The 20,766-nt window shown below is 43.6% G+C and overlaps 1 protein-coding gene across 2 annotated transcripts in view; it reads left to right on the plus strand.

Annotated features, from left to right (window-relative positions):
- The window catches only part of brox (BRO1 domain and CAAX motif containing), a 47,607-nt gene that overhangs the window by 153 nt on the left and 26,688 nt on the right, over positions 1-20,766 (plus strand). The window contains exons 1-3 of one of the 2 annotated variants that reach the window (XM_041188051.1): positions 21-442; positions 9,513-9,619; positions 14,975-15,071. In XM_041188051.1, the coding sequence (XP_041043985.1) occupies positions 342-442; positions 9,513-9,619; positions 14,975-15,071 (305 nt within the window). In that variant the 5' untranslated portion in view covers positions 21-341. Of the gene's footprint in view, positions 1-20; positions 443-9,512; positions 9,620-14,974; positions 15,072-20,766 lie in introns of those variants that run through there. The other variant, XM_041188052.1, reaches the window with a different exon arrangement.

The raw sequence follows: 20,766 nt of genomic DNA on the forward strand, positions 1-20,766 counted from the left end.
TTGGAAAACAGAAGCAACGTTGAAGGACTCCGGAGAAATCATCGGGCGGCGGCGGCGGGAGGTGGATTTTTAAAAAAACCCAAAATAACTCAAAGTAAACTGGCGTGCGCGGTACATTCGGCTGCCGACCAATAGGATGTGACGTGCGGGAGAGCGGCGTGGTGCGGCTGACGTCAGCGCGCAGCGTGCCGCGAGCTGTTTGTGATTTCCGGATGTACCGGAGCGCCGCAGGGAGGAGGGGCACGCGAGTGGTGGACGCGCGGATCTTTCTTATCAGCTGTGCGGCCACCCCGCCGGTTTATTAAAGGCGGCTTCTTTATTCAACGAGTGGGCAAAGCACAATGACGCACTGGTTTCATCGAAACCCGTTAAAAGCGACGGCCCCGGTTTCTTTCAATCTCTACGGAGTTGCCACCAACAACGCCGCGGCCAAGATCTGCAAGTAAGGTTTGAAAAAAAAATCAAGCCAGGCCCTTTAAATCTACAAGGCTTTTCCACTGACCCCCCCCCCCCTCCCAAAGCAAAGTCTGCCCTGCCCCTTGTCGACCTGTCTCATCCCTCTCCCCATCAGACAGGACCAGCTGGGTGCAATTCACTTATAAAACACTCAATAATAAAAAGTCACAGCTCCCTTCACCAATTCCTTGTTTACTGACGGATTTGACACCAAGCCCACGGTGAGGGGAGACAATTATAGCGCAGGAAGGAGGCCAGTCGTGTCTGTTCCAGCACCTCGTCTCCCACTTCCCTGCCTTTTCCCCGTAAACCCTGCAGATTTTTTTTTTCTTCTCAGATAATCCACTTCCCTTTTGAAAAGCCTCAGTTGGCCCTGCCTCCACCCACACTCTCTGTATTCCAGATCCTCGCTGTGTGGGCAAGTTTTTCCTCATGTCACCACTGCTTTTTTTTGGTCTGGAAGTTCTACAAGAAAGATCATCAGTCAGTTGTTAAAACTTAACTGGTTCACTAATGGTCTTTAGGAAAATAAATGTGCCCTTACCCATCCTGCCTTCTATGGACTCCATTCCCTTGACTCTTAAATGCCCTCTGTTCTTCACTAATGTCAAGAAGGTTCATCACCACCTTTCGAGGAGGACTGGAGATTTGCAATAAATGTCAGCTTTGCCAGTGATGCCTGTCAACCAAATGGAAAAGTTATCTTGGGATGGTATTCTAGCTAAATTGATGCATCATGTTGTTTTATAAGCTTAGCTGCAGAGAGATGGTGAAATGGTATTGGAGGAAGGAGCAGTTACACATTCCAATAGTAACACAGGAAATTTTGATCACCTGAATGGGGAGTATTTTTGCATATGGGCAGTGCTGGCAAGGTCACATTTATTGTCTGTCATTATTCCTGAGATGGTGGTTGTTGGTTTCTTCCTTGAGCTGCTTCAGCCTTGTGGTGACGATGTTAAGTAGGGATTTATGGGTTCTCACCCAGTAATGATAGAGGAATTGTGATATATGTGCAAGTCAGGATCCTGTGTGACTTGGAAGTGAAGGACTTCCTAATACTTGCTGCACTTGGCCTCTGTAATAGAGGACATAGGGCTGGGAATGAGCTGTCAGAATAACTTTGGCGAGTTGATGCAGTACATCCTGTAAACAGTACATTCTGCAATTACAGTAAATGGCCTTGATGGTGCCCACCTTAAGTGATGTAACAGTTTTTTTTTAAATTCACTTACGGGATGTGGGCAGTGCTGGCAAGGCCAGAATTGATTGTCCATTTTTAATTGCCCTTGAGAAGGTGGTGGTGAGCTGCCTTCTTGACCTGCTGCAGTCCCTGTGACGTAGGTGCACCCACATTGCTATTAGGAAGGGAGTTCCAGGATTTTGACCCAGCAACAGTGAAGGAACGGTGATATAGTTCCAAGTCAGGATGGTGAGTGGCTTGGAGGGGAACTTGCAGGTGGTGGTGTTCCCATGTGTCTGCTGCACTTGTCTTTCTAGGTGATAGAAGTCACAGGTTTGGAAGCTGCTGTTGAAGAAGCCATGGTGAGATATCGCAGTACATCTTGTAGATGGTACACACTGCTTCCCTTTGTGTCAGTGGTGGATGGGGTGCCAATCAAGTGGGCTACTTTGTCCTGGATGGTGTCAAGCTTCTTGAGTGTTGTGGGAGCCGCACTCATCCAAGCAAGTGGAGAGTATTCCACCACACTCCTGAACTGTGCCTTGTAGATGACGGACAGGCTTTGGGGAGTCAGGAGGTGAGTGACTCGCTGCAGGATTTCTAGCCTCTGACCTGCTCTTGTACCCACAGTATTTATATGGCTAGTCCAGTTCAGTTTCTGGTCAATGGTAACCCCCAGGGTGTTGATAGTGGGGGACTCAGCGATGGTAATGCCATTGAATATCAAGAGAGCAATGGTTAGATTCTCTCTTGTTGGAGATGGTCATTGCCTGACACTTTTGTGGTATGAATGTTACTTGCCACTTGTCAGCCCTAGCCTGAATGTTGCCCAGGACTTGCTGCATTTTCATCCATCTAACTGAGCAGTTAGTATTCCATCACATTTCTTAAAGTACTGCTGCTGAGAACTGCTCCACCACTGTTCATGGTGTTGTCTCTGCCTACAGGTAATTGCATGCAGAACCTACCAAAGTCATTGTTTAATTAAGGGTCCTCGTAGGGTGGAGAGTCTTTGGAGGCTGCATGGTTCTCAAGCTTCTTAAATTCACCTCTGGTTTCACCTTGCATCAGTTGCACTGCTTTACATATAAAAGAAAAGGAAGGCTTGCATTTATATAATGTTTCTCACAACCTCATAATGTCCCAAAGTGTTTTACAGCCAATAAAGTACTTTGAAGTGTAGTCATTGTTGTAGTGTAGAAAATGCAGCACCAATTTGCAAACAACAAAGTGAAAATGACCAGATTATTTTTTCAGTGATGTTGCTTTGATGATAATAATTGACCTGGATCCCACAGGTATCCTACTTTTCTTCAAAATCATACCATCAGATCTTTTACATCCAATTCAGAAAGCAGGTGGGGCCTCAGTTGAATGAACATACAAACAATGAGCCGGAGTAGGCCATTCAGCCCTCAAGCCTGTTCCGCCATTTAATAAGATCATGGCTGATCTGATAGCCTCAAATCTGCATCCCGCCTACCCCCAAAAACCTATCACCCCCCTTGCTTGCCAAGAATGTATCCACCTCTGCCTTAAAAATACTCAGACTCTGCTTCCACCACCTTTTCAGGAAGAGAGTTCCAAAGACACAACCATCTGAGAGAAAACTTTTGCTTCATCTCTGTTTTAAATGGACGACCCCTTCTTTTTAAAACAGTGACACCTGGTTCTAGATTTTCCCACAAGAGGAAACATCCTCTCCACATCCACCCTGTCAAGACCCCTCAGGATCTTATGTTTCAGTCAAGTCACCTCTTACTCTTCTAAACACCAATGAATACAAGCCCAGCCTGTCCAATCTTTCCTGGTAAACCTTCTCTGAACTGCATCCAATGCATTTACATCCTTCCTTAAATAAGGGGACGAATACTGTACACAGTACTCTAAATGTGGTCTCACTTGTGCGCTGTACGACTGAAGCATAACCTCCCTACTTTTCTATTCAATTCCCCTCGTAATAAATGATAACATTCTATTAGCTTTCCTAATTACTTACCGTACCTGCATACCAGTCTTTTGCGATTCATGTATTAAGACACGTAGATCCCTCTGCATCTCCAAGCTCTGCAATTCCTCACCATTTAGGTAATATGCCTCTCTTTTATTCTTCTTGCCAAAATGGACAATTTCACATTTTCCCACATTATACTCCATTTGCCAGATCTTTGCCCACTCACTTAACCTATCCATATCTGCTTGTAGCCTCCTTATGTCCTCGTCACAACTTACTTTCCTACCTATCTTTGTGTCATCATCAAATTTGGCATCCATCCCTTCATCCAAGTCATTTATGTAAACAGTTGAGGTCCCAGCACTGATCCCTGTGGCACACCACTTGTTACATCTTGTTAACCTGAAAAAGACCCATTTATGCCTACTCTGCTTCCTATTAGCCAGTCAATCTTCTATCCATGCCAATATGTTACTCCCCTACACCATGAGCTTTTATTTTCCACAATAACCTGTGATGTGACACTTTATCAAACGCCTTTTGGAAATCTATCCCTTTATCCACAGCACATGTTACTTCCTCAAAAAACTCCAATAAATTGGTTAAACATGATTTCCCTTTCACAAAAACCATGTTGACGCTACCTTGAATTTACCTAAGTGCCCTGCAATAGCTTCTTTAATAATAACTTTAATAATAACATTTTCCCTATGAGAGATGTTAAGCTAATTAGCCTGCAGTTTCCCACTTTCTGTCTGTCCCCCCCGCCCCCCTTCTTGAATAATGGAGTTACATTTGCTATCTTCCAATCTAACGGGACCTTCCCCAAATCTAGGGAGTTTCAGAAAATTAAAACCAATGGATCAACTATCTCACAAGCCACTTCTTTCAAGACCTTAGGGTGAAGTCCATCAGGACCCAGGCACTTATCAACCTACAGCTTCAACAATTTACTCAATACCACTTCCCCGGTGATTGTCATTTTCCTGAGTTCTTCCCTCCCTTCCATTTCCTGATTTATAGCCGCTTCTGGGATGTTACTCGTATACTTTATAGTGGTGACTGATGCAAAATACCTGTTCAATTCATCTGCCATTTCCTTGTTTTCCATTATCAATTCTCCAGACTCACTTTCTATAGGACCAATGCTCACCTTGTTAACTTGTTTCTTTTTAAAGTACTCTTCTTATCTGTTTTTATATTTCTGGCAAGCTTTCTCTCATACTCTAATTTTTCCCTCTTTATTAATCTTTTAGTTACCCTTTGCTGTACCTTATATCGTGTCCCATCTTCTGGCCTAGCCCCTATCTTTGTACAATTATATACTTTTTCTTTAAGTTTGATGCTATCTTTAACCTTTCTAATTAACCGCGGATGGCGTGTTCATCCCTTGGACTCTTCTTTTCATGTTGGAATGTATTTATTCTGTGTATTCTGAAATGTCCCTTTAAATGTTTGCGACTGCACCTCTGTTGAGCTATCCCTTAAGCTAATTTGCCAATTTGCTTTAGCTAGCTCTGCTTTTGTTCCCTCATTGCCCTTATTTAACTTTAAAAGCATAGTCTCAGACCTACTCCTCTCTCCCGCAAACTGAATGTAGTCAAAGAGGTCTACAGCACAGAAAAAGGCCCTTCAGCCCATCGTGTCTGCGCCGGTCAAACAAGTACTTAACTATTCTAATCCTATTTTCCAGCACTAGACCAATAGCCTTGTATGCCATGGCATCGCAAGTTCACATTCAAATACTTCTTAAATGTTACGAGGGTTTCTGCCTCTACCATCCTTTCAGGCTGTGAGTTCCAGATCCCTACTGCCCTCTTCCTCACGTCCCCTCAAAACCTCCTGCCCCTTACTTTAAATCTATACTCCCTGGTTATTGATGCCTCCACCAAGGGGAAAAGTGCCTTCCTGTCTACCCTATCTATGCCAATCATTATTTTATACACCTCAATCATGTTCCCCCTCAATCTCCTCTGCTCCAGGGAAAATAACCCCAGTCTATCCAATCTTTCCTCATAACTAAAACTCTCCAGCCCAGGCAACATCCTGGTAAATCTCCTCTGCACTCTCTCTAGCGCAATCACATCCTTCCTTCCTATAAAGCGGATTCCAGAACTGCACGCAATACTCTAGCTGTGGCCTAACCAGTTTTATACAGTTCCAGTATAACCTCCCTGCTCTTATATTCTATGCCTCGGCTAATAAAGGCAAGCATCCCATGTGCCTTCTTAACCACCTTTTCTACCTGTCCCACTACCTTAAGAGACCGGTGGACATGTACACCAAGGTCCCTCTGATCCTTGGTACTTCCCAGGGTCCCACCATTCATTGTGTATTCCCATGCCTTGTTTGTCCTTCCCAAGTGCATCACCTTACACTTATCCGGATTAAATTCCATTTGCCACTGCTCAGCCCGTCTATATCCTCCTGTAATCTAAGGCTATCCTCCTCACTATTTCTCACCCCATCAATTTTCATGTCATCCGCGAACTTACAGATCAACCCTCCTACATTCAAGTCTAAATCGTTTATATACACCACAAACAGCAAAGGACCCAACACCGATCCCTGTGGAACCCCACTGGACACAGGCATCCAGTCACAAAAACACCCCTCGACCATTACCCTCTGCTTCCTGCCACTCAGCCAATTCTGGATGTAATTTGCCAAATTGCCTTGGATCCCATGGGCTCTTACCTTCATTATCAGTCTCCCATGTGAGGCCTTATCAAATGCCTTGCTGAAGTCCAAGTAGATTATGTCAAATGCATTGCCCTCATCTACACACCTGTTCAACTCTTCGAAAAATTCAATCAAATTAGTCAGATATGACCTCCCCTTAACAAAACCATGCTGACTGTCCTTGATTAACCCCTGCCTCACCAAATGTAGACTAATTCTGTCCCTCAGAATTGCTTCCAATAGTTTCCACACCACTGAGGTTAGACTGACTGGCCTATAGTTCCCTGGTTTATCCCCCTTCCTCCCTTCTTGAATAACGGTACCACATTGGCTGTCCTCCAGTCCTCTGGCAGCTCTCCTATGACCAGAGAGGTATTGAAAATTATTGCCAGCACCCCTGCTATCTCCTCCCTTACCTCACTCAACAGCCTGGGATACATTTCATCCAGACCTGGAGATTTATCTACTTTTAAGCCTGCCAGTCCACTGAGAACCTCCTCCCTTTCTATGCTAATTTCTTTAGTTATATCACAGTCCTTCTGCCTGATTTCCATATCCATGTCGTCCCTCTCATTTGTGAACACTGACACAAAGTATTCATTTAGAGCCCTACCTACGTCTTCCGGCTCTACACACAAATTACCATTATGGTCCTTAATGGGCCCTACTCTTTCCCTAGTTATCCTCTTACTCTTAATGTACTTGTAAAATAACTTTGGATTTTCCTTTATTTTACCTGCCAATGTTTTTTCATGACCCCTTTTTGCTCTCATAATTTCCTGTTTAAGTTTCCCCAGTATACATTCTATACTCCTCTCGGGCTTCCACTGTTTTGAGCCCTTGGTATCTGCCATAAGCTTCCCTTTTTCTCTTTATCCAATCCTGGAAATCCCTTGAATCCAGGGTTCCCTGGATTTGTTGGTCCCACCCTTGTCTTTACTGGAATATGTTGGCCCTGTACTCTCCCTATTTCCTTCTTGAATGAGTCCCACTGCTCTGACGCAGATTTACCTAAATTTAGCTGCTCCCAGTCGACTCTGGCCAAATCATATCTGATCTTATTAAAATCGGCCTTTCCCCAACTTAGAACTCTGATTTCTGGCCCATCCTTGTCCTTTTCCATTACAATCTTGAATCTAACGGAATTATGATCATTATCTGCAAAATGCTCCCCCACTGATACCTCTACCACTTGCCCGGCGTCATTCTCTTAAATTAAGTCCAGGACCTTATAACTATAACTTTCTTATAAGACTTTCTAGGTACTGGCTTAAAAAGCTCTCCTGGAAACATTTTAAGAATTCCGTTCCGTCTAAACCAATTACACTATGACTAACCCAGTTAATGTTGGGGAAGTTGAAATCCCTCACCATTACTACCCTATTATTTTAACACTTCTCTGAAATTTGCCTACATATCTGCTCTTCTATTTCTCTCTGTTTGGGGGCCTATAGTACACTCCCAGCAATGTGATTGCTCCTTTTTTGTTTTTCAGTTTTACCGATATGGTTTCATTTGAGGAGCATTCTAAGATGTCATCTCTCCTTACTACTGTAATTGATTCCTTCCTTGATCAATAGTTTGATACCCCCTCCTCTTTTACCTCCTTCCCTGTCTCGCCTGAAGACCCTATATCCTGCAATATTGTGCTGCCAATCCTGCCCCTCCCTCAACCATGTCTCTGTGACAGCAATGACATCATACTTCCGTGTGCTAATTTGTGCCCTGAACACATATGCCTTATTTGTCGGACCCCTTGCATTAAAATAAATACCATCCAACCTTGCCAAACTCCCTTGTGCCTTAACTGGCCTATAACTTCTGTGCCTTCGTGAATTACTTGCTCTCTCTTCTAATTTTGGCTTTGCATCTCCCCCTGCTGAACCTCCTTTCAGGATCCCATCCCCCTGCCAAGTTAGTTTAAACCCTCCCCAACAGCACTAGCAAACCTTCCCACATGGATGTTGGTCCCATTCAGTTCTGGTGCAACCCATCCACCTTGTACAGGTCCCACCGCCCCCCAGAAATAGTCCCAATGCCCCAGAATTCTAAAGCCCTCCCTCCTGCACCATCTCCCCAGCCTTGCTTTCATCTGGACTAACCTCCTATTTCTGTACTCATTAGCGCGAGGCATCGGAAGTAATCCAGAGATTACTACCTTTGAAGCTCTGTTTTTTAATCTGCTTCCTAGCTCCCTAAATTCTGCTTGCAAGACCTCATCCCTCTTTCTATCTATGTCGTTGGCACCAGTATATACCACAATCTCTGCATGTTTGTCCTCCCCCTTTATAATGCCCTGCAGCCATTCCGTGACATCCTTGACCCTGGCACCAGGAAGGCAACATGCCATCCTGGAGTCACGTCTATGGCCACAGAAACACCTTACTATTGAGTCTCCTACCTATTGCCCTTCCCCTCTTTTTCCTCTCTCCCACTGTGCAGCTGAGCCACTCACAGTGCTATGAGCATGGCTGCTCTCCCCAGAGGAACCATCACTCACCGTTTTCCAACACAGAAAAACAGTTCTCAAGTGCACCCTGGGGATTTCCTGACTACCGGTCTGACACCTTTCTTCTGACTGATGGTCACCCATTCCCTCTCTGTCTGCACTTCCGTAAGCTGTGGGGTGACCATGTCTAAAAACGTGCTATCCGCTAAACTCTCAGCCTCACGGATGCACCTCAGTGCCTCCAGCTGCTGCTGAAGCTCTGAAATTCAGAGCTCAAGTAGCTGCAGCTGGTGGTACTTCCTGCACATGTGGTTGGTCAGAGCACAAGGAGCATCTAGGACTTCCCACACATTGCAGACGGTAGATAAAACGGGACTGAGCTGCCCTGCCATGCCTCTGGTTGGAAAAAAACCCTTACTTTAAGTTAAATAAGGTGGGAGGTGACCAGTTTTGGGGGGGAGGAAAAATGAAAAGGGATCATTCATGAAATTGAAATGAAAGGAAATACTACGGACGCTGGAAATCTGAAATAAAAAACAGAAAAAGCTACAAAAACACCTACTGGTCTGGCAGCATCTGTGGAGAGAGCAATAGAGTTAACACTTCACATGAAGGACAGAAGGTGGGGTGGTAATTCGCAAGGACAGTGGGGTCAAGGGCTGGTAATTTATGGTAATGTTTTAAATCTAAGCCATATAGAAGTGTGCTGTATAGTAATATTCCACGTTTATGCAAGGTTAGTAATCACAGAAATAGCCTGTTAGTAATATAATTTTTTTGTCTTTCAGTGACTTGAGAAGCACAAGGCTGAAACTTCTGGAGTTGTTTACAGATGTGAATTGTAACATGGACATGATGAAAAATGCAGTGGATGCTTATTTTTCTCTTTTACAAGGTAGACATGTAATTAAAGAGAATTGTCAAAAATCTGTTGCCAACATTATTTATGCTAAATTTTATACCAGGGAGGAGAGGAATACTCAGACAGTATAAATTGTTTTATTTCCCCTTATATTGGTATTCTTGCAAAGTGTCCTGATGAGTGCAAGACAAAAAGCTTCGACATTTTTTTTTCAGCAAATATGGGGATTAGGTGGGAAAGTGGAATTGAGGTTGAAAATCAGCCATTATCATCTTAAGCGGTGGAACAGGCTTAAGAGCTTGCATGGCTTATTCCTGCTCCTATTTCTAACTGCAGTCACTGGCCTTGATTTTTTTTTGTCTCTAATGCCTGTTTTTCCATACCAACCCACCAGCTCCCCAAATCCATTTCTACAAGCTTGCTATTTTCCCCATGCTGTTTTTTGCATTTTGTTGCCATGTGCACTTCTGTAGCTTATTCTTAGGAAAACTTTGAATTGGCTGTGAGGAAAGGACCAGACCAAAGAGGAGCAACTAACGAATAGGAAATTTTGGGAATTGCTAAATGAACTAAATGCCTCTTGGTAAAATTGCCAGTTTAGTGCCAACATTCTTGTAACCTGTAGCAAATCATGGGGATTTCTGCATCCACTGGGAATTGGATGGAAGAATGTACCATTCTTATTCCTACAGGCATCCAAGAAAGAAAGACTTTCATCCCATTATCTAGCCTAGACTTAATCTTGCAAAAGTGAGATTATGCATGTATGTGGGAGATTGAAGAACTATAAATCAGTTTTGTTTTTCGATTGAACAACTCTTATTCTCAGATCTGAAGGTGTGGGTTAACTATTGTATGCTGTGAAACTACAAAAATTTCAATGCTTAAACTGCCTAGTTAGTAGTCCACAAAGGGTACGAGAAATTCCCAGTACGTCACATAGAAAGTGTTAGGTGCATCATGTCAACTGCCAGTGATTATCAATGTATATTGGCTGGCTGTTCCCTACCTCTGGAACCTCCTCCAACTCTACGACCCTCCAAGATCTCTGACCTCCTCCAATCCTTGTCTCCGATGTAACCCTGATTTTTTTTCATTACTTATTCATTGGCAGCTGTGCCTTCAACAGCCTGGAGCCTAATTGCTGAAATTCCCTCCTCAAACATCTCTGCTGGATTTCCAGCATCCGCAGTTTTTTTGTTTTTATTTTTTTGTTTTTATCTCTCTTTCTCTGTCCATTTAAGGTGGTTCTTAAAATGTGCCTCTTTGTGCTTTTGGTCATCTTTCCTAATATCTCCTTATGTGGCTCGGTGTCAAATTTTACTTGATAATATTCTGTGAAGCACCTTGGGACCTTGAAGTACAGGTTATGGATTCCAGTCCCACACTTCAGCATGAAAATATAAGCTGACACTCCAGTGCAGGACTTAGGGAGTGCTGCACTGTTAGGGGTGCTGTCCATTGGATGTAACATTGAACTGAGGCCCTGTCTGCTCTCTCAGGTGGATGTAAAGGATCCCATGACACTTTCTAAGCAGATAAACCTGAGGAGTTATCCTTGGTGTCCTGGATAATATTTATCCCATCTGTTTGTGGGAGCTTTTGTGTACAAATTGACTGCCACATTTCTTGCGTTGCAACAGTGAATACACTGGCTATGCAGTGCATTTGGATGCCAAGAAGTCGTGAAAGGCGAGATATAAGTGAAAGTCTTTTTAACACCATAATAAATAGCAGGAGTAGGCCATTTGGCCCCTTCGATCTTCTTTGCCATTCCATCAGAAGGTCAGAAGTGATTTGCTGATGATTGCACAATGTTCAGCACAATTCTCGACTCCTCAGATACTGAAGCAGCCCATGTCCAAATGCAGCAAGATGTGGATAATATCCAGGCTTGTTCTGACAAGTGGCAAGTAACATTCACGCTACTCAAGTGCCAGGAAATGACCATCTTCAAAAACTGTCGCCCCTTGACATTCAATGGCATTACCATCGCTGAATCCCCACTATCAACACCTTGGGGGATACCATTGACCAGAAACTGAACTGGCCCAAGCATATAAATACTTCGGCTACAACAGCAGGTCAGAGGCTAGGAATTCTGTGGTGAGTAACTCATCTCCTGACTCCCCAAAGCCTGTCCACCATCTACAAGGCACAAGTCAGGAGTGTGCTGTAATACTCTCCACTTGCCTGGATGAGTGCATCTCCAACAACACTCAAGAAGCTTGACACCGCCCAGGACAAAGCAGCCTGCTTGATTGGCACCCTTTTCACAAACATTCACTCCCTCATCACCGATGCACAGTAGCAGCACTGGATACCATCTACAAGATGCACTGCAGAAACTGACCAATGCTCCTTAGGCAGCACCTTCCAAACCCACTACCACTACTGTCTAGAAGGACAAGGGCAGCAGATAGATGGGAACACCACCACCTCGAAGTTCCACTCCAAGTCACTCACCATCCTGACTTGGAAGTATAACACCGTTCCTTCACTGTCACTGGTTTAAAATCCTGGAACTCCCTTCCTAACAACACTGTGGGTGTACCTACAACACAGGGCCTGCAGCAGTTCAAGAAGGCAGCTCACCACCACCTTCTCAAGGGCAAAAAGGGATGGGCAATAAATGCTGGCCCAGCCAACGATGCCCACATCCTGTAAATGAATAAAAAAATCATGGCTGATCTGATTGTTATTTTAGCTCCACTTTCCAGCCTGCCCCTTTTCTTTTATTTCAGGCATTATATAAATGTAGGTTTTGGTGTATGCTGGATCTACTGCCCCTAGATGACCTGATCATTTCACTGAAATAATGGCTCCAAAATGCATGATATTTGAGCAGGTTTATTCTGTTCTGAATTTGAGTAAGTTGGTTGTTTCTTCCTTCATCAGGAGGCCCTGTCTCCATTTTATCTCTCATGAATCCCCTTATATGGTGAAAAATGTGATGGCTGAATACATTTCTTATTTAAAGAGATGCTTATCCATGCTTCTTGTGGGTGTCAGGCTGTGCACTTTCTTGATGTGTCAAGACTGAGAGCTGAACAAACCTACAGCTGGTGAAAAATGCAAGTAGGCAGGAGGCCAGATGGAATGGTGTGGTAGAAAGGCTGAGATGGGGGAAAGGCCAGAATATGTGCTGAAGTGTGTTCTAGTCCCATCAGTACTTGTCTAACAAGATTGGTGGAATTTATGTGGGATAAAATTGCACATAATGGAAATGTTTTAATTTGAACGCTCTCAGTAGGTAAGCTAGTCTCGTTGTGGTACTGGACCAGATGTTGCTGTGCCAAGTTGGGAAACTGAATTTAGTAAATCTGTCATTTGTGGCCACTAGTAAAACTGACGGAAAATTGATGAATTGTCATAAAATTCCACCTCAGATTATGAAGCGGTCTTTGCCCATGCAGCAAAACATGGACAACATTAAAGCTTGGGCTGATAAATGGTAAATAACATTTGTGCCACACAAGTGCCAGGCAATGACACCTCTGACAAGAGAATCTGACCACCTTCCCTTGACCAGGTCTTAATTAGACCAACCACATAAATGCAACGGCTACAAGAGTAAGTCAGAGGCTGGGAATTCTATGGGTAATGATTCACGTCTTGATTTCCCTAAAGACATTCCACCATCTATAAAGCGCAAGTCATGAGTGAACTGGAATACTCTCCACATGCTTGAATGCGTGTTGCTCCTAGAACACTTAATAAGTTCGACACCATCCAGGATAAAGCATTCACTTAATTGGCACTCCATCCACCACTTGAACTGTTCAGTTCTTCTGCCGTTAGCACATAGTTGCAGCACATAGTACCATCTACAAGATGTATCAGCATCTTGCCAAAACTTCTTCAACAGCAACTCCCCAACACATGACCTCTACCACCTAGAAGGACGAGGACAGCAGATGAATGAGAGCACACGCAAGTTCCCTTCCAAGTCACATGCCATCCTGACTTGGAAATATATTGCCGTTCCTTTCCTGCCACTGGGTCAAAATCCTGGAACTCCCTTCCTAAAAGCACCTGCACCACAGTTGTTCAAGAAAGCGGCTCACCACTACCTTCTCAAGGGCAATTAGAGATGGAAAATAAATGATGGCCTTACCAGCAATATCCACATCCCATGAAAGAATGAAAATAAATACCACTATATCAGTGCCATCCACCCCCAAGAACAAAATAAGTTGAACCCAGGCCACATTCTCTGAATTTACACAGCCATTGTTTGTCAACCAAAGATTTGTAGGGATGTGTTAAGCAAAGTGGGAATTTTGCCCGGAGGAGAGTTCTATAGGTTCTCCACTAGAACATCTGCCAAGCAGAACAAAAAATGTAGAATTTTCTTGGAGCTACACAAATACCAAAAGACCTCATTCAAGCCTCCATAAACCAAATGGTCAAAATTAACAGATCGTACTTCTTCACCACCTCCAACCCCCTACCCTCACTTCCAGGTGTTGATTCAGCAGAAGCCCAATAAAACCACTACCACCTGAGCCTACTGACCAGGAACAAACATCTACCTACCCTGTCAATTAGTAACTGCACACACACAAAGAACTTGAGTGTCTGAATGACGTTCAATGGCATTACTATCACTGAATCTCCCACTGTCAACATCCTGAGGCTACTATTGACCAGAAACTGAACTGGACTAGCCATATAAATACTGTGGCTACAAGAGCAGGTTGGAGGCTAGGAATCCTGCAAGGAGTAACTCCCCAAAGCCTGTCCACCATCTACAAGGCATAAGTCAGGAGTGTGATGGAATACTCCCCACTTGCCTGGATGAGTGCAACTCGCACAACACTCAAGAAACTTGACACTATCCAGTACAAAGCAGCCCGCTTGATTGGCACCACATCCACAAACGTTCACTCCCTCCACCACCGGTGCAAAGTAGCAACTGTGTGTACCATCTACAAGATGCACTGCAAGAATTCACCAAGGCTCCTTAGACAGCACCTTCCAAACTGGCGACCACTACCATCTAGAAGGACAAGGGCAGCCGATAGATGGGAACACCAACACCTGGAAGTTCCCCTCCAAGTCACTCACCATCCTGACTTGGAAATATATCGTCATTCCTTCGTTGTCACTGGGTCAAAATCCTGGAACTCCCTTCCTAACAGCACTGTGGGTGTCCCTACACCACATGGACTGCAGTGGCTTAAGAAGGCAGCTGACCACCACCTTCTCAAGGGCAACTAGGGATGGGCAATAAATGCTGGTCCAGCCAGCGAAGCTTATATCCCATGAATGAATAATAAAAAAAGAAACTCAAATACAACACAATAACAACATAAAATGGGAAAAGCAATATTGATATCATGGTTTGCTCACCCTTCTCTCTTTCTAACCGTTCACCTTCCCAAGGTTTTATATCATCCCTGGATGGTACAACACAAGAAAATAAACTGCGTTTCATCCAGAACTTCAAATGGACTGACACTTTACAGGGAAATATTGCAAGGTGGGTTTCTTAATTATGTGTTTACTGTTGCTTTAGATGTGATGAAATTCAGTGATTTACCTTTTGTGATGGTGATTAAATTGTGTAGGCTTGGTGAGTACCTGTAAACCCATTAGCCAACTTTATCCATCTTTACCTCAGCTGAAGGTATTAACTACTTGTCAAGATGCAGTTCTATGGATGCAACTTCCAATACTCAACTAATTTATCATTCAAATGTGAGCTTTTGACATTAAATGTCAGTTGGCCATTTGATGGCTGATGGTTCATTACAGATTATTAAAAAAAAAGACTTGCATTGATAGAGCACCTTTCATGACCCGGCGAATGATCCGGACAGATGAGTTCAAATCCCACCATGGCAGGTGGAAAATTTACGTTCAGTTAATTAAATCTGGGACAAGAAGAAATTAGCCTCAGTAATAGTGAAATTGACATTGTTGTAAAAACCCATCTGGTGCACTAATATTCTTTAGGAAAGGAAATCTGCCATCATTACCTGGTCTGGCCTAGTTGTAACTTCAGACCCACAATAATGTGGTTCTACACAAACATATGAATTAAATGCACGAGTAAGCCACTTAGCACCTTGAGCCTGCTCCACCATTTGATAAGATCATGGCTGATCTGATTGTGGCCTCTACTTTCCTGTCTACCCTCTGTAGCTTTAGATTCTTGATTAACAAGGCAGCCAATCAAACTCAGCCTTAAATATATTCAATGACCCACCCTCCAATGCTCTTTGGGGAAGAGAATTCCACAGATTAATGACCCTCTGAGAGAAAAAAATTCTCTTCCTCTCTGTCTTAAATGGGAAACCTCATGTTTTTAAACTCTGCCCCCTAGTTCTAGTCTCTCCCATAAGGGGAAACATCCTCTCAACATCCAGCCTGCCAAGTCCCCTCAGGATCATGCATGTTTCAATCATATTTCTAATTCTTCTAAACTCCAACAGATACAGGGCTAACCAGTCCAACCTTTCTTCATAAGATAAGCCCTCCTTCCCAGGAATGAGTCAATTGAACATTCTCTGAACTGCTAATGAAATTAGTAAGGAGACCAAAACTGTACACCGTACTCCAGATGTGGTCTCACCAAGGCCCTGTACAGTTGACTCTAAACTGGTCTCTGAAATAACCTAGTAAGCCAGACAGTTGTATTCAAGAAGGCAGCTCACCAGCACCTTCTCGAGGACAAGACTTCAATGATAAAATAAAATCAAGTTTCAGAGGGCAGACAGGATCTCAGTTTAACATCATATGTGAAAAATGGTAGTGTAGCACTCCTTCAGTAATGTACTGAAGTATCCTCCTGGATTATGTGCTCAGGTCTCTGGAATGGGACTTGAACTTTTCGACTCAGATGTGCACCCAAAGAATAAAGATCAGGAACACTAGTCAGATTTTCCTTCCCTAACCCAAGGGCCATTGTACCATCCCTGAAATCAATTAGCTCGGGACAGACCAGGAACCAAACCTAGAACTTTGCTGGGTCTGTGGGATCAGCTGTTGGGCTGTTTTTGGAGCTAATATCTGCTTACCTATAATGGGCACACTTGAACATCTAAATTACATGCACTGTTGCTCTGCAAATAACACACATCTGTAAAGAATGTGTTACCTGTTTACAGTAAGCTAGTATGCTGAACTCCACACCTGTGTTCAGTCACTTTTTAAAAAAAAAAACAATTTTGTTGCTGGAAATTTCAACTGGTCAGGCATTTATTAGCACTAAAGTCAAAAAGAGAGAGAAAAAGAGCAAGAGCTGGGATTATAGTTGGGAAGGAGGGAAGGGAAGTAGCAGCAGAAACCAGAAATGTACCTAAGAGAGAGAGTAACATGACTGCAGCTAAAAGAGAGCCAGTAAGAGGAAATAAGGGAGGCAGGCAGGAGGGAATAACAAGATTTGAAAATACAACTAGGAGGAATGGGTGACAGCAGCCCAGAGGGAATGACATTAGGACTGAAAATGAGATTGAGGAAGCAAGAATGAGAGTGAAGCAGAGTTAACAACCACTTTCTTTACAGATTGCTATTTATCCCCTGATGAAAGAGTAGCACAAGGTGTCAAATTGCTTAAATCTAACTAGAGTGTACTCTGAATCACTCTAAGTGTAGCAGGTAAACTTGGCAACTACTTTAAGCACAGCAAGGTCCCATAGAAACAAATAAATAAACGGCCAGCTAATTTGTTTGTTGAGGGATGAGTGTTAGCCAGGACGCTGGGAGACTTCTCTGCTGTTCTTTTAATTGTGCCATGAGATCACTTATGTCCATCTGACTATGCAGACTGGGCATCAGTTTAACATCTCATCGGAAAGATGACACCCCTGACAATGTAGGACTGTGGTATTTCCTCAGTACTGTAGTGAAGCATTCCAAGTCCTTAGAGGGGCTTGAGCCACCACATTCTGATTCAGTCTGGGAAACTATTACCTGAGCCAAGGTGACATTTAAAAGTGAGATACAAAGCTATAAGACCATAAGACATAGGAGCAGAAATTAGGCCATTCGGCCCATCGAGTCTGCTCCGCCATTCAATCATGGCTGATAAGTTTCTCAACCCCATTCTCCCACCTTCTCCCTGTAACCTTTGATCCCCTTATCAATCAAGAACCTATCTATCACGGTCTTAAATACACTCAATGACCTGGCCTCCACAGCCTTCTGTGGCAATGAATTCCATAGATTCACCACTCTCTGGCTAAAGAAGTTTCTCCTCATCTCTGTTCTAAAATGTCTTCCCTTTACTCTGAGGCTGTGCCCTCAGGTCCTAGTCTCTCCTACTAATGGAAACATCTTTCCCACGTCCACTCTATCCAGGCCTTTCAGTATTCTGTAAGTTTCAATCAGATCCCCCCTCATCCTTCTAAATTCCATCGAGTATAGACCCATAGTCCTCAAACGTTCCTCATATGTTAAGCCTTTCATTCCTGGGATCATTCTCGTGAACCTCCTCTGGACCCTCTCCAGGGCCAGAACATCCTACCTGAGATACGGGGCCCAAAATTGCTCACAATATTCTAAATGTAGTCTGACCAGAGCCTTATAAAGCCTCAGCAGCACATCCCTGCTTTTATATTCTAGTCCTCTCGAAATAAATGCCAACACTTCATTTGCCTTCCTAACTACCGACTCAACCTGCAAGTTAACCTTAAGGAGAATCCTGGACTAGGACTCCCAAGTCCCTTTGCACTCCAGATTTCTGAATTCTCTCCCCATTTAGAAAATAGTCTATGCCTCTATTCTTCCTACCAAAGTGCATGACCTCACACATCCCCATGTTGTATTCCATCTGCCACTTCTTTGTCCATTCTCCTAACATGTCCAAATCCTTCTGCAGCCTCCCCGCCTCCTCAATACTACCTGTCCCTCCATCTATCTTTGTATCATCTGCAAACTTAGCCAGGATGCCCTCAGTTCCTTCATTTAGATCATTAATGTATAAAGTGAAAAGTTGTGGTCCCAACACTGACCCTTGCAGAACTCCACTAGTCACCGGCCGCCATTCTGAGAAGAACCCCCTTATCCCCACTCTCTGCCTCCTGCCAGACAGCCAATCTTCTATCCATGCTAGTACCTTGTCTCTAACACCATAGGCTCTTATCTTACTGAGCAGCCTCCTGTGCGGCATCTTGTCAAAGGCCTTCTGGAAATCCAAGTAGATAATATCCATTGGCTCTCCTTTGTCTAACCTACTCGTTACCTCCTCAAAGAATTCTAACAGATTTGTCAGGCATGACCTCCCCTTGATGAAACCATGCTGACTTTGCCCTATTTTACCATGCACTTCCAAGTATTCTGAAATCTCATCCTTAATAATGGACTCTAAAATCTTACCAACGACTGAGATCAGGCTAATCGGCCTGTAATTTCCCGTCTTTTGCCTCACTCCTTTCTTAAATAGGGGGTTACATTAGCTATTTTCCAGTCCTCTAGGACCCTCCCTCACTCCAGTGATTCCTGAAAGATCACCACTAACGCCTCCACTATCTCTTCAGCTATCTCCTTCAGAACTCTGGAGTGTAATTCGTCTGGTCCAGGTGATTTATCCACCTTCAGACCTTTCAGTTTTCCTAGCACCTTCTCCTTGGTAATGGCCACCATACTCACCTCTGCCCCCCGACTCTCTTGAACTTTGGGGATATTACTCGTGTCTTCCACCGTGAAGACTGACACAAAGTACCTATTCAGTTCTTCCACCATTTCTTTGTTCCCCACTACTACTTCTCCAGTGTCATTTTCCAGCGGCCCAATGTCCACTTTTGCCTCTCTCTTACCCTTTATATATCTAAAAAAAACTCTTGCAATCTTCTTTAATATAACTGGCTAGTTTACCCTCATATTTAATCTTCTCCCTCCTTATTTCTTTTTCAGTTGTCCTCTGTTGGTCTTTGTAGGCTTCCCAATCCCCTGGTTTCCCACTGCTCTTCACCGCATTGTATGCTATCTTTTTGGCTTTTATGCTGTCCCTGACTTCTCTTGTCAGCCATGGTTGCCTCGTCCTCCCTAAGCATGCTTCTTCTTCCTAGGGATGAATTTTTGCTGTGTCTCCCAATCTCCTGTAGAATCTTTTCTGCCAGGATATTTCATTTTTAAAATCAGTGTCTTGAAATCTCCTGATGATTTCATTACCATTTTTTTAGTTTTGCGCTGCTTGCTCTTCCCAATGGCTCAGTAAGTAAATGTATCACCCAGTGTGGTACGACCCCACTTTAATTCTTGGACTGTGCTAGGTCAGGTGATCTCAGCCAAGTAGAACAGAAGTTGGCCTCCACATTCTTGGGCAAGGTGCGATGGAGGGGCAAAAAAGCATTAGCCTGAGTATCTGCCCCTTGCTATCCTGCAATACTTGATGTAAGTGCAAACAACAGCTCAGCAATAACGCCCTCTCCCTGAATTTGAATAGACAGCTTGCTGGCTAGACTCAGAGGAAGACCAACCACTATATCAAAGGAACCATATCCCAGATTGAGTAATTACCTTCAGGACTACCAACATATAAGAATGACAGATCAAAAAAAAAACAACTGGTTCATTCATCTTGTCTCATATCAACTTCCTCCTCCCTCCCCTATCCCCTGAATCCACCAGCAGCTATATAAACTCCTGGGAAAGAGAAAAACATATTTTAAAAAAAACCTAGACCAAGTTAGAGAGAAAAGAAATCTAGGAAACTTCTCTGACTTCCGAAGGTGACCAAGAAGTGCTCCAGGAGAATGCAGTAATCAATAATGCACATGACCCAATACCACAGCTACCTTTAATAGATAGTGATAATAGCTCAGCCAGGAATTCAACCAATAAAAACAAAAAAACTGCGGATGCTGGAAATCCAAAACAAAAACAGAATTACCTGGAAAAACTCAGCAGGTCTGGCAGCATCGGCGGAGAAGAAAAGAGTTGACGTTTCGAGTCCTCATGACCCTTCGACAGAACTTGAGTTCAAGTCCAAGAAAGAGTTGAAATATAAGCTGGTTTAAGGTGTGTTGGGGGGTGGGGGGGGTAGCGGGGAGAGAGAGAGAGAGAGAGAGAAGTGGAGGGGGTTGGTGTGGTTGTAGGGACAAACAAGCAGTGATAGAAGCAGATTATCAAAAGATGTCAACAACAATAGAACAAAAGAACACATAGGTGTTAAAGTTGGTGATATTATCTAAACGAATGTGCTAATTAAGAATGGATGGTAGATGGAAATC

Source organism: Carcharodon carcharias, chromosome 5, assembly GCF_017639515.1.
Source record: "Carcharodon carcharias isolate sCarCar2 chromosome 5, sCarCar2.pri, whole genome shotgun sequence".
NCBI classification, from domain to species: domain Eukaryota; kingdom Metazoa; phylum Chordata; class Chondrichthyes; order Lamniformes; family Lamnidae; genus Carcharodon; species Carcharodon carcharias.